This window comes from Scomber scombrus, chromosome 6 (assembly GCF_963691925.1).
Source record: "Scomber scombrus chromosome 6, fScoSco1.1, whole genome shotgun sequence".
NCBI lineage: Eukaryota > Metazoa > Chordata > Actinopteri > Scombriformes > Scombridae > Scomber > Scomber scombrus.
In genome coordinates this window covers 2,466,410-2,481,415 of record NC_084975.1, presented here as the reverse complement: position 1 = coordinate 2,481,415, position 15,006 = coordinate 2,466,410, and the positions used below count along the sequence as shown (strand labels likewise).

The following is a 15,006-nucleotide window of genomic DNA, read 5'->3' as shown; positions in this document are numbered from 1 at the left end:
TATCAGAGTATCCGATCTTGGGGTTGGGAGTGATCCATCTTGATACACAGACGATCTTCGGCTGTGACGTCAGGCGCGGGATAGGGGGCGGGGCTCAGAGCGGAGCGGCGCCGGGAGATTCGATCCCTCTCGGCGGGACGAACACAGCCGAACATTCCGCCGTGAAGCTTCTCATAGAACCGGACCGCAACCAACGGTTTCCAACGGTCTCTGCTGCGTCTCTCTGCCGCGGAGCCATGCTGTTACCCCGGCTGTTCATCCAGAGTTAGACCCTCACTCCCCATTCAGGTACGGTTAGGTTAGCTCCTCCATGCTAACCAGCTAACCACATTTACTCATTTTTAATTTAAAGTATTTTAAATGTAAAAAACACTATAATTAATATTACCACATGCTTATATATAAATATATATATGTAGTTTTTTTAATGAAAAGCGTAATTTAAGCTTTTAATGGTAGCTTACGTCAACCGTTGCTAGGAGACCAAAGCAGATAAAATATATTTAACCCCTTTTATTAGGCTTTAAAATCAGATATTTTTATATTGTTTTATTAATAATTAAGCTGACGTTTTTTTAATAACTGGCAACATAAGCTGCTTTTTGTTATTTTTTTGCTGAGAGGCCTCCATGTCCTCGGTGTAGAGTTAAGCGTTAAGCCGGAGAATGCGCCTCCTAGCCCCGCAGAGCTCACCAGGACGAGCCGGTGCGCCGGTGCTATAACAACCAACAGATAGCAGATTGGTTTATTGACTATTAATACATTTAATTAGGAGGATGGCTCATAGTTGACACCACGCATGCTACCCAATGCTAATATTGTTAATTAGCACCACATGCAGGTTGTGTAACTTCTGACTTTCTGCAGCCAGTTGCAGCTGAAGTCACAATTTAATTAGTCTTAAAAGAACAATTAGGAGCCCAAAATGAACATTGAAGCAGGTTTTTCTCGCTGTAATCATTCCTCCTGTTGATACTGACCATTAGAAGATCCCTTCATAATGCACTTACAATGTAAGTGATGCAGGACAAAATCCACAGTCCTCTTTCTGTGTAAACATGTGTTTAAAAGTTGATCTGAAGCTAATATGAAGCATGTAAGGTGTTCCTGCTGTGGATGGTGGTGGACAACCTTCACTCCTGAATCCTGCAGATCTAAAAAAAAAAAAAAAAATGTTCATTGAAGGATCTCGGGGTGTTTTAGGGTCACATTTCTGAAGCTTCATATTAGCTTCAGCTTTGTCCAAATGAGTAAAATCTTCATCTTCAATGTTTCAACGTTACAGTGTTTTTAGTACCAAAGTATTTTTGTTACTATACTTCCACCACAGCTCAACAGGGAAACACTAAGTGATGCTAAAAAGACTGTAAATGTGTCAGATATCACTTGATATGACTAACTCAGACTGCTGAAGCTATATATATATATCTACCTTTAACTCTTACATACTAACCAGGATAAATTAAACCCCTTTTTTTACATGTTAAAGCAGTAAAAACAACATGAAGCAAACGTGTTGTGGTGTATATTTGACCTGTGCTTATTCAACAATTACCATCAATACAATTATTCTGTTATTAGGTAACAAAGGACCACAATACAATGTGCTGAATGTTTGTTTTTTCTCAATAAACAAATACTATAAAACCTTTAAAATACACTCACTATGAACAGTATGTGAGGGTTAAATGTTAAATATTTGCATTTAATGACTGTGTGGACACACTGTGGATTTTGTCCTCCATCACTTTACATTGAAAGCATATTTGAAGGAGATCTTTTAATAGTCAGTATGAACAGGAGGAATGATTACAGAGAGGAAAAAACATCTTTCACTGCTCATATGGACACCTGACTGCTGCTTTAAGACACACTTTGAATAATTGTGGACTTATCCTTTAAGTTTGGCTGCAGTATTCAGCAGTTGTTTGTAATTATCACCTACAATTGTATCTTAAATGTGAAGCATACAGAGATAAACCAGGGTACAATAGTCATAAATTAGGCAGGGTAACTTTTTTCTACTTTCACTTTTGAAAAGGGAGGAGCGACTTTGTGGTTTCAAGATTATAGTACAGAGTCCAGTGACCTTAAAATATCAGTTCAACTGTCTGACAGTGTGTGTTTAAGGCTTCATTAATCCCCTAACAGCAGATATTAAGATATTATCTGTCCTTATTCTGTTTCTGGTGCGACATCAGCTTGTTTAATATCGCTACTATCCTTCGCGGCCTCCCATATACCATGATCCTTTGTGTGCCGCTGCTCAATCCCGAAAAAGCAGACGGAGCCGCTTCCCCTCTTCCTCCAGAACAAGGAAGATTAAAAATAAAAACAAAAATTGCCCTGACTCAATCATTTTTTAAAACTTTCTTTCTACTGTTTCACTTCCTTTTATTCTTTCTCTCTTACTTTCGCGGGCCTGGGCTTCAGAAAACGTGACGTAAAAGTAAAGGCGGGAACATCTGGTGACGCAACCAGGAAATCCAACAACAGTTGATGCATCCTTCGGAGGTCCCTCAGAAGGAGTCGCCTTTAAAGGCCGGGTCCTACGAAGGATGCAGACCCTGAATTGGGACACAGAGAAAAAGCTCACTGGCTGCTGCTGAGGCTTAAATATGACTTATTATCAAACTCTTTTCCTTTAAACTGAAGCCTTGTTGATGTGGAGTTCCCTCAGAGCATCATCATTAAGAGTAAACAGTTTAACCTTTGTTTACACCTGATGTTTAGATGGAGGCGATGGAGGTGGACTCCCCCATGGAGCTGCAGCGAGGACGCATCAGGCAGCCGGAGGCCGCCGCAGCCGCTGCAGCTGCAGGTCGGGCGGAGAACGCCGACGGACCGCACGTCATCTCCGACTCTGGGAGCAGCACAGAAGTGGACGATGATGATGATGATGAAGATAGAAACGGAGGACGGCAGGCTTCGGCTCGGCCGCCGTCCTTCCTGCTTCCTGCCGCCTGGGCGTTCAGTCAGAGAGCCGTGGGCGGAGCCACGACGTCAGCGTCTCAGGGAGCGCCGATACGGAGGAGACTCAGGTACCCATAACTGATGCTGGAGGTGTGTGTGTGTGTGTGTGTGTGTGTGTGTGTGTGTGTGTGTGTGTGTGTGTGTGTGTGTGTGTGTGTGTGTGTGTGTGTGTGTGTGTGTGTGTGTGTGTGTGTGTGTGTGTGTGTGTGTGTGTGTGTGTGTGTTCATGAGATGTAACCTGTGTGTGTGTTCATGAGATGTAACCTGTGTGTGTGTTCATGAGATGTAACCTGTGTGTGTGTTCATGAGATGTAACCTGTGTGTGTGTTCATGAGATGTAACCTGTGTGTGTGTTCATGAGATGTAACCTGTGTGTGTGTTCATGAGATGTAACCTGTGTGTGTGTTCATGAGATGTAACCTGTGTGTGTGTTCATGAGATGTAACCTGTGTGTGTGTTCATGAGATTTGTAACGTGTGTGTGTGTGTGTTCATGAGATGTAACCTGTGTGTGTGTGTGTGTTCATGAGATGTAACCTGTGTGTGTGTGTGTGTGCTCCAGACAGGGCCTCAGGGTGCACTACCCCAGTCAGACTGCAGCGCCCTCTAGAGGTTTCCCTGACTTCCTGCTGCGAGCTCCGGCCGCCACCGTAGCCGAACCGGAGTCCGGCAGCACAACGGAGGTCAGCGAGTCTGACGAGGAGGAAGAGGAGAGAGGCGATGAAGAACAGGCTCCTGTTGCCGCGGCGCCCGCGGAACCCGCCCAGCCCCCTCCGTCTGCCGGTCCTCAACCCGGAGCCTCCAGTCCGGCACAGGAAGCTCCAACCTGTGAGTCCACTGATGACTGGAGCCCGACTGATATTTCATTTTATACAGTAGTAAAGTTTATTGTTTAACTATAAAATATCACAGCCTCCATTACTTTTCTTTGTCAAGTGTTTAATAACCACATTTTAGGGATCATTGCAAAAAAACAGAGTTTATATGTCTGTTTTGTCTTTATAAGATTATCGACCGATATATCAATTTCAGTATTTCTTCACTCCCCAAAGAAAAGCTCTAGCTCCAGTTATATTTAATTAATGTTTTATTGTTGATTTTTCTCCTCAGCTGCAGACGCTGAGAGGACAGACGCTCAAATTCTGGACGTTAAGGTAACTTTTTTCTTTTATTGATCCAGCAACAAATTTAGAAATGTTTTTAAGACATTTAAAGGATTTTTTTAATTTCAGTTTTTTTAAATCAAATGGATGGATGGAAATTAATTGATGAGGCATTAACTGTCATTAATCAATCAATGAATCAAACGTTATTTATGTAACAGCTTTCATTCAGGTTAATGTAGTTCAAAGTTAGAACATTTTATTTTATATCTTCTTTTACTCATCTTTGTTTCATCCTATTTTACCACTCAGTCTATCCTTTTTATTCTTATTTTCTTGACTGTTTTTCCTCTTCATATCCTACTTTTTACGTCTGCTTTTACTTCATCACATCTCCTCTTTTAGTAGTTTCATTATTTTTATCTTTTATTTTCCTTTTTAAATATCCCACCTCACACTTCTGACTTTTACTCCCTTTATTATATTATCATTTATTGTGTGTGTTAGATCTCTATGTATGATGAGCACCCTACAAATAAAGTCTGATTAATTAGATAAGTAAACTAACCTTTAACTCTTCGTCTCCTCCTCCAGTCGGTCCCTGCAGCCTCTGCTTTAGTCCCGCCGCCTCACACCGATGAAGGCGAAGGCGACACCTGCACCATCTGCTTCGAGCCGTGGACGACGGCGGGCGAACATCGACTCTCCGCTCTGCGCTGCGGTCACCTGTTCGGCTTCACCTGCATCCAGCGCTGGCTGAAAGCTCAGGGACCGGCTGCTAAATGTCCGCAGGTTAGTGACGTCACCACAGTCTCATCAGCTGATTTTAACACCTTCTTTTTTTAATCTTGTGTTTCCTGACTTCTTGTTTTTTTCGTCTTCAGTGCAACAAGAAAGCGAAACGTTCAGACATCGTTCTGCTTTACGCTCCGAAGCTCCGAGCGCTCGACAACACCGAGCAGGAGAGTCTGAAGAAGTGAGTCATGTTTTCTTTGACCTGTCGCAATAATTATCGACTAATCGTACAATAATTATCAGCATCATGAATGTCAAAAGAAACCAGATAATAGTCACGTTTAAGAAGCTGGAACCAGAAAATTTCAGCTTTTTTTCTCCTTAGTAGTTGGTGATCAATAACCTGTTGCAGCTGGAGTTGTGTTAACAGTATAATAGATATTTAATCAATAAGTATTTAATAAATGTGTGTGTGTGTGTGTGTGTGTGTGTGTGTGTGTGTGTGTGTGTGTGTCTGTGTGTCTGTGTGTGTGTCTGTGTGTGTGTGTGTGTGTGTGTGTGTGTGTGCAGGTCTCTGGAGCAGGAGCAGTCTCTGAGGAGGAAAGCTGAACTGGAGTCAGCTCAGTATAAACTGAAGCTTCAGGTCGTCACCAACAAATACGGACAAGCACAACAGGAGCTGCAGGTATCCATGGCAACCAATTATTATTATTTTATATACATCCTGGAGCTTTGAGTAGATTTGACATTTGGTTTTAGGTTCAGTTTTTAGGTGTAATTAAAGGAAATCTGCCCCTTTTGTTGTCTTATTAGTACTTTACCAGCTATAGAGGCTTAAAAATGTCACATATTGCACATTAAATTATTAATTTACCACAATTTTAATATTAATTTGAACAATATTTTCTTGTAAAATGTGTTTTTAGGTCCGTTAAATTAATTCTAATCACTTCTTCTGCATTTAAAATACAAAGAATAAATTGTAAGATAGAATATGATGATAAATATGTGAGTAAATGTAATTTAATGTATTTGTTTATTATCAAATTTTATATAGACGTCAATATTTAACCATTATTTGTAACATGATAATTAGTTAATCAAGTAAGTAATTTGCAGCATTTAAAAAAAACATCTTCCAATCATATTCTTTATTATATTTAATTCCTTCCTTCCTTCCTCCCTCCGTCCTTCCTTACTCCTTTCCTTCCTCCCTTCCTTCTCTCCTTACTTCCTTCCTCTTTTCCTCCCTCCCTCCCTCCTTACTCCTTTCCTTCCTTCCTTCCTTACTCCCTCCCTCCTTACTCCTTTCCTCCCTCCGTCCCTCCTTACTCCTTTCCTTCCTTCCTTCCTTACTCCCTCCCTCCTTACTCCTTTCCTCCCTCCGTCCCTCCTTACTCCTTTCCTTCCTTCCTTCCTCCCTTCCTCATCCCTTCCTCCTGTCCTTCCTTGACCTGAGGACAACAGGAGGGTTAAGAGACACATTTATCTACTTTATTTTCTTATTATATTTATTTTAAAGTGCATTTACGCTCAAATTCTGCATTGATTATAATTAAAATTGTCCCATATGAGCTTCCATACATTAAAGGATCCCCATTAAATGTCAGTGATTAAATATTTTCTTCCTCTTCCTCGTCTGTGCAGGAGTTGAGAGCTCTGATGGCTCAGGCTGGGAGAAGTTTAGCTCCTTCCTCTTCTTCTTCCTCCTCCTCCTCTTCCTCGCTGCTCCTCGGTCTCTCTCAGAGGTCCGACGGCTCCAGAGCGGGTCAGTACGGCTTCTCCAAGGCGGTGCTGCTCACTCAGGCCGGAGGCTGCAGAGTTTTATCCTACTGTGAACCTCTGAGCTGCCTGCTGGCCTCGCAGCCTTCTCCTCAAGCCACGCTGGTGCCTGGTGAGACTCTGATGCTTCTTATTATGGTCTGTTATTGACTTACATGTAACATAGCAACCAACATAGCAACCAACATATACTATTAAGATGTAGCTGCACTGAGTTAATATGGAAGATTTATTGGTTTAACCCTCCTGTCGTCCTCCCGGCTCAAATTGACCCCGCCTCTTTTGACTGTTCCTTCTTTCCTTCCTTCCTTCCTTCCTTCCTTCCATCCTCCCTCTATCTTTAATTTTTCCTTCGTTCTTCCCCTCCTTCCCTCTTTCTTTGCTCCATCCTCCTTCCATACTTCTTTCCTCACTTCCTTCCATCCTTCCTTCCTTGCTTACTTTCCTTCCTTCCTTCCTTACTCCTTTCCTTCCTTCCTTACTCCCTCCCTTCTTACTCCTTTCCTTCCTTCCTTCCTTCCTTCCTTCCTTCCTCCCTCCCTCCTTACTCCTTTCCTTCCTTCCTTCCTTCCTTCCTTCCTTCCTTCCTCCTTTCCTCCCTCCGTCCCTCCTTACTCCTTTCCTCCCTCCCTCCCTCCTTACTCCTTTCCTTCCTTCCTTCCTTCCTTCCTTCCTTCCTTCCTTCCTTCCTTCCTTCCTTCCTTCCTTCCTTCCTTCCTTCCTCCTTTCCTCCCTCCCTCCCTCCCTCCTTACTCCTTTCCTTCCTTCCTTCCTTCCTTCCTTCCTCCCTTCCTCCTGTCCTTCCTCCTGTCCTTCCTTGACCTGAGGACAACAGGAGGGTTAAGAGACACATTTAGAGTTTTGGATGAAACAGTAGATTTATTTATGGTTTTCCATCAGCTGTCAGACACCACAGCCTCAGGAGTGTTTTTGTTCCTCCAGCTGTCGGACTTTGTTCCTCACAGGTAGTAAATGTTTGTGTCTCGTCCTCCGTCAGGCTGCGGGGTGAAGAAGGTGAGCGTGGTGACGATGAAGGCCAGTCACTACGTTCCCATCCACAGCAAACAGATCCGAGGTCTGTCCTTCAACAGACAGAACGACAGTCTGCTGCTGTCCGCTGCGCTGGATAATACCATCAAACTCACCAGGTACACATACACACGGAGAGATACACACACACACACACACGGAGATATACACACACACACCATCAAACTCACCAGGTACACACAGAAAGAGACACACACACACACACACACAGAGATACACACACACACACACACACACACGCACACAGGAAGAGACACACACACATACAGAAAGAGACACACACACACACTCACACAGAAAGAGACACACACACATACAGAAAGAGACACACACACACAGAAAGAGACAGACACACACACACAAACAGAAAGAGACACACACAGAAAGACACACACACACACACACACACACACACACACACACACACACACACAGAGACACAAACACAGAAAGAGACACACACACACACACACACACAGAAAGAGACACACACACACACACACACACACACACAAACACAGAAAGAGACACACACGAAATTTATTTACAGCAGTTTATTTTCCTCAGGTATTTTAGTGACATTTGCTTTAAGTCCCAGTGAAGGTGTATTAATTGTGTGTGTGTGTGTGTGTGTCTTTCTGTGTGTGTGTGTGTGTGTGTGTGTGTGTGTGTGTCTTTCTGTGTGTGTGTGTGTGTGTCTCGCAGCCTGCTGACCAACACGGTGGTTCAGACCTATAATGCAGGGAAGCCGGTGTGGAGCTGCTGCTGGTGTTTGGACAACAGTAACTACGTCTACGCCGGTCTGAGTAACGGCTCCGTGCTCGTCTACGACACCAGAGACACGAGTACACACGTACAGGAGCTGCAGCCGCTACGCTCCAGGTACACACACACACACACACACACACACACACACACACACACACACACACACACACACACACACACACACACACTCACTTATCTAACCCTTGTCTCATTCCTTCCTCTCATCTCTCCTCCTTCCTCTCTCTCCTCTCTCCTTCCTTCCTCTCATCTCTCCTCCTCCCTCCTCTCCTCTCTCCTTCCTTCCTCTCTCCTCTCCTCTCTCCTCTCTCCTGTCCTACTTCCTCTCTCCTCTCTCCTTCCTTTCGCCTTCCTCTCTCCTTCGTCTCCTCTCTCCTCTCCTCACCTCTCTCTCCTTTCTCCTCCTTCCTCTCTCCCCTTGTCTCCTAACTTCCTCTCTCCTCCCCCCCCCTCCCCTCTCCCCTCTCTCCTCCTCCTTCCTCTCCTCCTTCCTTCCCTCCTCTCTCCTCCAGGTGTCTAACCTTTGTCTGTCCTCTCTCCTCCTTCCCTTCTCCTCTGTCCCCTTGTCTCCTTCCATCCTCTCTCCTCCAGGTGTCTAACCCTTGTCTCCTCTCTCCTCTCTCTCTCCTCTCCTCTCTCCTTCCTTCCTCTCTCCTCCTTCATTCCCCACTCCTCCAGGTGTCTAACCCATGTCTCCTCTCTCCTCTCCTCCCTCCACTTCTCCTCTCCTCTCTCCTCTCTCCTCCAGGTGTCTAACCCTTGTCTCCTCTCTCCTCTCCTCCAGGTGCCTAACCCTTCTCTCTCCTCTCCTCCCTCCACTTCTCCTCTCCTCTCTCCTCTCTCCTCCAGGTGTCTAACCCTCGTCTCCTCTCCTCTCTCCTCCAGGTGTCTAACCCTCGTCTCCTCTCCTCTCTCCTCCAGGTTTCTAACCCTTCTCTCTCCTCTCTCCTCCAGGTGTCTAACCCATGTCTCCTCTCTCCTCTCCTCCCTCCACTTCTCCTCTCCTCTCTCCTCTCTCCTCCAGGTGTCTAACCCTTGTCTCCTCTCTCCTCTCCTCCAGGTGCCTAACCCTTCTCTCTCCTCTCCTCCCTCCACTTCTCCTCTCCTCTCTCCTCTCTCCTCCAGGTGTCTAACCCTCGTCTCCTCTCCTCTCTCCTCCAGGTGTCTAACCCTCGTCTCCTCTCCTCTCTCCTCCAGGTTTCTAACCCTTCTCTCTCCTCTCTCCTCCAGGTGTCTAACTCTCCTTTCTCCTCCAGGTGTCTAACCCTTGTCTCCTCTCCTTTCTCCTCCAGGTGTCTAACCCTTGTCTCCTCTCCTCTCTCCTCCAGGTGTCTAACCCTTCTCTCCTCTCTCCTCCAGGTGTCTAACTCTCCTCTCTCCTCCTCTCCTCCAGGTGTCCCGTAGCGTCTCTCTGCTACGTCCTCTCCCTCCTTCCTCTCTCTCCTCTCTCTCCTCCAGGTGTCTAACCCTCGTCTCCTCTCCTCTCTCCTCCAGGTGTCTAACTCTCCTCTCTCCTCCTCTCCTCCAGGTGTCTAACTCTCCTCTCTCCTCCAGGTGTCTAACTCTCCTCTCTCCTCCAGGTGTCTAACCCTTCTCTCCTCTCCTCCAGGTGTCTAACTCTCCTCTCTCCTCTCTCCTCCAGGTGTTTAACCCTTCTCTCCTCTCCTCCAGGTGTCTAACTCTCCTCTCTCCTCTCTCCTCCAGGTGTCTAACCCTTCTCTCCTCTCCTCCAGGTGTCTAACTCTCCTCTCTCCTCTCTCCTCCAGGTGTCTAACCCTTCTCTCCTCTCCTCCAGGTGTCTAACTCTCCTTCTCTCCTCCTCTCCTCCAGGTGTCTAACCCATGTCTCCTCCTCTCCTCTCTCCTCCAGGTGTCTAACTCTCCTCTCTCCTCTCTCCTCCAGGTGTCTAACTCTCCTCTCTCCTCCTCTCCTCCAGGTGTCTAACCCTTGTCTCCTCTCCTTTCTCCTCCAGGTGTCTAACTCTCCTCTCTCCTCCTCTCCTCCAGGTGTCTAACCCATGTCTCCTCCTCTCCTTTCTCCTCCAGGTGTCTAACTCTCCTCTCTCCTCTCTCCTCCAGGTGTCTAACCCTTCTCTCCTCTCCTCCAGGTGTCTAACTCTCCTCTCTCCTCTCTCCTCCAGGTGTCTAACCCTTCTCTCCTCTCCTCCAGGTGTCTAACTCTCCTTCTCTCCTCTCCTCCAGGTGTCTAACCCTTGTCTCCTCTCCTTTCTCCTCCAGGTGTCTAACCCTTCTCTCCTCCTCTCCTCCAGGTGTCTAACTCTCCTCTCTCCTCCTCTCCTCCAGGTGTCCCGTGGCGTCCCTCTGCTACGTCCCTCGTGCAGCGTCCAGCTCGTTCCCGTGTGGCGGTCTCATCGCCGGCTCTCTGGAAGGCGGATGTTTCTGGGAGCAGGTCAACGAGAACACCTACAGACCTCACATCCTGCCGCTGGAGACCGCCGGCTGCACCGACATCCAGGTGGAGACGGAGAGCCGACACTGTCTGGTCACCTACAGGCCAGGTGAGACCCCGAACCATGACCCCTGACCCCTGACCCTCACCTGTAGACAGCAGCTTTAGAAACAAACCTTAACATCGAAGAAACAAGGAAACATGTTCTCGTTGATAGTCCTCTGTCTTTTTCTTTATTTTTATTTTTTGTGGTTCTTATATCATTTTAAACATATAGGCTCTATGTTTAAAAACTAATCTAATTTAATTAATTTTATTTATTTTAACCTTTTTTGCAAGCGAGACCTGCCTAATTAAATCAGATTATTCTGGTCAATTTTTTATATTTTGTTTTTTTTTGGTGTCGTTTTTAGTTTCATTTAGTTTATTCTTTTTTTATTTTATTTTTTTGTTGTTTTTCTGTTTTTAGGTGGAGTATAAAGCTTCCTTAAAACTAATTTGATTTAATTGAATTTAATACATTTAATTTTTTTGTGGATCTTATATCATTATTATATAATTTTAAAGATATAATTTAATTTAAAAACTAATGTAATTTAATTAATTATATTTAATTAACCTTTTGCAAGCGAGACCTGTCCAAATTAAATCAGAATATTATAGTTAATTTTTTATATTTAGCTTTTTTTGTTGTTGTTTTAGTTTAATTTAGTTTATTATATATAATTTTATGCATTTTCTTTTTTTTGTTTTTCTGTTTTTCCTTTTTCTTTATATGTTTTTATTTTAAAAGAGTATAAAGCTTCTTTAAAATGTATTTGATTTAATTAAATCAAATTAATTTAGGTTTTTTTGGTCATTTTAAAACGTCCAAAGTTTTATATTAATTTAATTTACTTGTTTTTTTATTTATCTTTTATTTAAGAGCTCCCACTACTTTGCTCCTTTGGTGTTAAGAAGCTGAATCTGGCTCCTGTTTGATGGACTGTATTAAACTAACGTGTCGTGTTAGTTCCTCATACGAAGCATCATCATCATCATCATCATCATCATCATCATCATCATCCTCATCATCTTCGTCTCTCCCTCAGGTCGCTCCAACCCGTCTCTGCGCTGCGTCCTGATGTCTCTGAACCGAACGCCGCAGCAGGACTCGGCTCAGGTTCCCAGCTGTTCCTGTTCGCCGGTTCAAACGTTCAGCGCCGGCTCGTCCTGCAAACTGCTCACCAAGAACGCCGTCTTCAGGAGTCCTGATGGCGCCGGCACGCTGGTGTGCGCCGGAGACGAGGCGACCAACTCCACCATGGTGGGTTTAGAAAATATACACATACACATTTTATTTTATTCATCACTTTGTTTTAAGTGTTTTTAAAAGTGGAACTTTGGTATTCTTATTTTCTTAGTTGGTTGCAATCTGTTATCTCACCACTAGATGGCAGTAAACTTTACACAGGGCTCCTTAACCCTCCTGTCGTCCCCCCGGGTCAAATTGACCCCATCTCTTTTGACTGTTCTGTCTTTTCTTCCTTCCTCCCTCTTTCTTTGCTCACTTCCTTCTCTCCTTCCTTCCTTCCTCTTTCCCTCCCTCCCTCCTTACTCCTTTCCTTCCTTCCTTCCTTCCTCCCTCCCTCTTTCTTCTTTCCTTCCTTCCTTCCTTCCTTCCTTCCTTCCTTCCGTCCATCCTTCCTCCCTTCCTTCTTTCCTTTCCTCCCTTCCTTCCTTCCTCCGTCCTTTTCTTCCTTCCATCCTTCCATCCTTCCATATTTCCTTCCTTCCTTTCTTTCTTTCCTTCCTTCCTTCCTTCCTTGACCTGAGGACAACAGGAAGGTTAAAGTTAAAGTAGTTTATTTTCGTTTTTGGTCGTTTAAACACAAAGTTTTTCTTCATTTAGTTTTTTTTATGTTTTTTCTTTTTCTTTTTTTTCTATTTTGTTGTTTTTATGGTTTTTATTTTGTCATTATAAAGAGTCTAAAGCACCAAACTTAAAAATGAATCAGATTTAATTGCGTCCTATTATTATAGTTAATTTTTTTCTTGTGTATGTCAAATTCTTTGTTATTTTAAAGAGCTCAAACTTTTTAAAATGATTTTAGTTTAGTTATGTTTTATTTATACCTTTTTCTTTTCTTTTTTGTTCCTTTCTGTGTTTTTTATTTTGTCATTTTAAAGAGCTTCATAAAAGCTAACTTGTTTGAATTAAATCAGAATATTGTCTGTATTTTTTTTTATATATTTTTTTTTCTCATTTTAAACAGCTTAACGTTTTTATATTAATTGTATTTACTTGAATTGTTTATTTTTTATTTTAAAGAGCTTACATTTGCCCAATAACTTTCCTCATCTTCCTTTTTTTTCCTTTTTCTTTCCCTCCTCCAACACTTTCATACCCACTCCTTCCTCCTCTCCCTCCTCCTTTCTCTCCCTCCTCCTCCTCCTCTTCCTCCTCAGGTGTGGGACGCTGGTAGCGGCTCTCTGCTCCAGAAGCTTCCAGCTGATCTCCCTGTTTTGGACATCAGCCCGTTCAAAGTTAACGGAGAAAACTTCCTGGCGTCGCTCACTGAGAAGATGCTGAAGCTCTACAGGTGGGAGTGAAGGAGGAAGATCTCTCTCTCTCTCTCTCTCTGTCTCTCTCTCTCTCTGTCTCTCTTTCTCTCTGTCTCTCCCTCTCTCTCTCTCTGTCTCTCTCTCTCTCTCTCTCTCTCTCTCTCTCTCTGGCGTCGTCATGGCAACAGACCAGCGTTCGTGGAAACTGTGGGAAATTAAATGCTGCTAAACTTTTTTTATCTGTACGTTTACACACAGAAAAAAAAAAAACTCTGATCGGCGGGAGGAAACATTTCAAACATCCTGAATGTTCTTAATTTTTTGATCTTTTTTTTCTAATTTTTTTCTTTTAAATCCAACATTCATTATACTCCATCTGTTAACCTTTGACCCTAAATGAAGCCTGAGTGAGTCAGAAGGTGTTAAAAAATCATCCAATAAGAGGACAGATGTGTAAAAATGTGGTTCTGCTGCAGTGAGCTCCTGTTTTAAAAATTACCGTATTGGCACGAGTAGAAGGGCAACACTGATTTATAAAACACCCTCCTCTGTTCCAACACCTGTATTTGGACATACATCACACACACTCTCTCAAACACACACACACACACACACACACACTCTCCTTTATAAATACGTTTTTTAAGAAGTTCAATCATAATTTTCCATCATTCCTTTATATTCATGCCAATACGGTAATCTGATCTTTTAAATACAGGAGGAAAAAGTCTTAATTAACAGTGTGAAAGTGATCAGATCATCTTCACATGAAGGGTGATGAAGATGATATTGTGTCTCCTGTTGCTGCTGATTTCAGTCTGATGATAAAGTGTGAAAGTGAACATCTATAAATTATGTATATTTACATTTTTACACAGCTCATTAAGTTCCCTTTTTAATTTCTGTACAGTGTGAAAATCAGTCAGAAGCTTGTTTGAGTTGATTAAATCCATCACAGTCAACATTAAATCTGCATTAAACACATTAATTACCTCCACAATTAGACTTTTAACTCATTATAATTGAGGTAGAAGTGAGAAGTGACAAGATATATAATTACAGAGATGGCAGATAGTGTGTTTTGAGGTGTTGTCATGACATAATTAATCCACCAGGGGGCGCCGATGGTTAGTAAACGACCTGCTCACTACTGCAGGTTTCTTATAACACACTGATCTCCAACCCTGAGCTACTGTCCTGCATGTTTTAGGGTTTATCTCTCCACTCTATCACACCTGATTTTAATTAATTAGCTCGTTATCAAGCAGCTGGAGCTCGTTAAGAGGTTTAATAACAAGCTAATTAATTATAATCAGGTGTGATAGAGTGGAGAGATAACCCTAAAACATGCAGGGCAGGACCTCGACAGGTTTAAAATAATACATAAAAGCAGCATCTGTTGAGCTTTACTCACATCTGTAATGTTAATAATAAAAAGCATCATCACTGTGAGGGATTATATCACTCACACAAGCTTCAAAGTGCTAGAATATGTTTCTACGTTGTACAGAAATGAAGGGAAATCAACAGATAGCTGGAATATAATGAGCAACAAACAGCTTGAAGTGAGATTTTTAAACACACAGGTTGAAGGATCAGAGGTTAAAGTACAGCTGCTGAAAGTT

The 15,006-nt window shown here is 43.3% G+C and overlaps 1 protein-coding gene across 1 annotated transcript; it reads left to right on the top strand.

The window, feature by feature from the left end:
- Positions 1–2,400: 2,400 nt before the first annotated feature.
- On the top strand, positions 2,401–14,667 carry rfwd3 (ring finger and WD repeat domain 3; the record flags this gene model as incomplete). Its single annotated transcript, XM_062420449.1, is given in 12 exon segments — positions 2,401–3,041; positions 3,535–3,800; positions 4,083–4,126; positions 4,670–4,867; positions 4,960–5,051; positions 5,381–5,495; positions 6,458–6,704; positions 7,590–7,740; positions 8,348–8,524; positions 10,732–10,946; positions 11,929–12,143; positions 13,286–14,667. Coding segments are annotated over 12 exon segments (2,172 nt in total). The 3' UTR covers positions 13,430–14,667.
- Between the last annotated feature and the right edge of the window lie 339 nt (positions 14,668–15,006).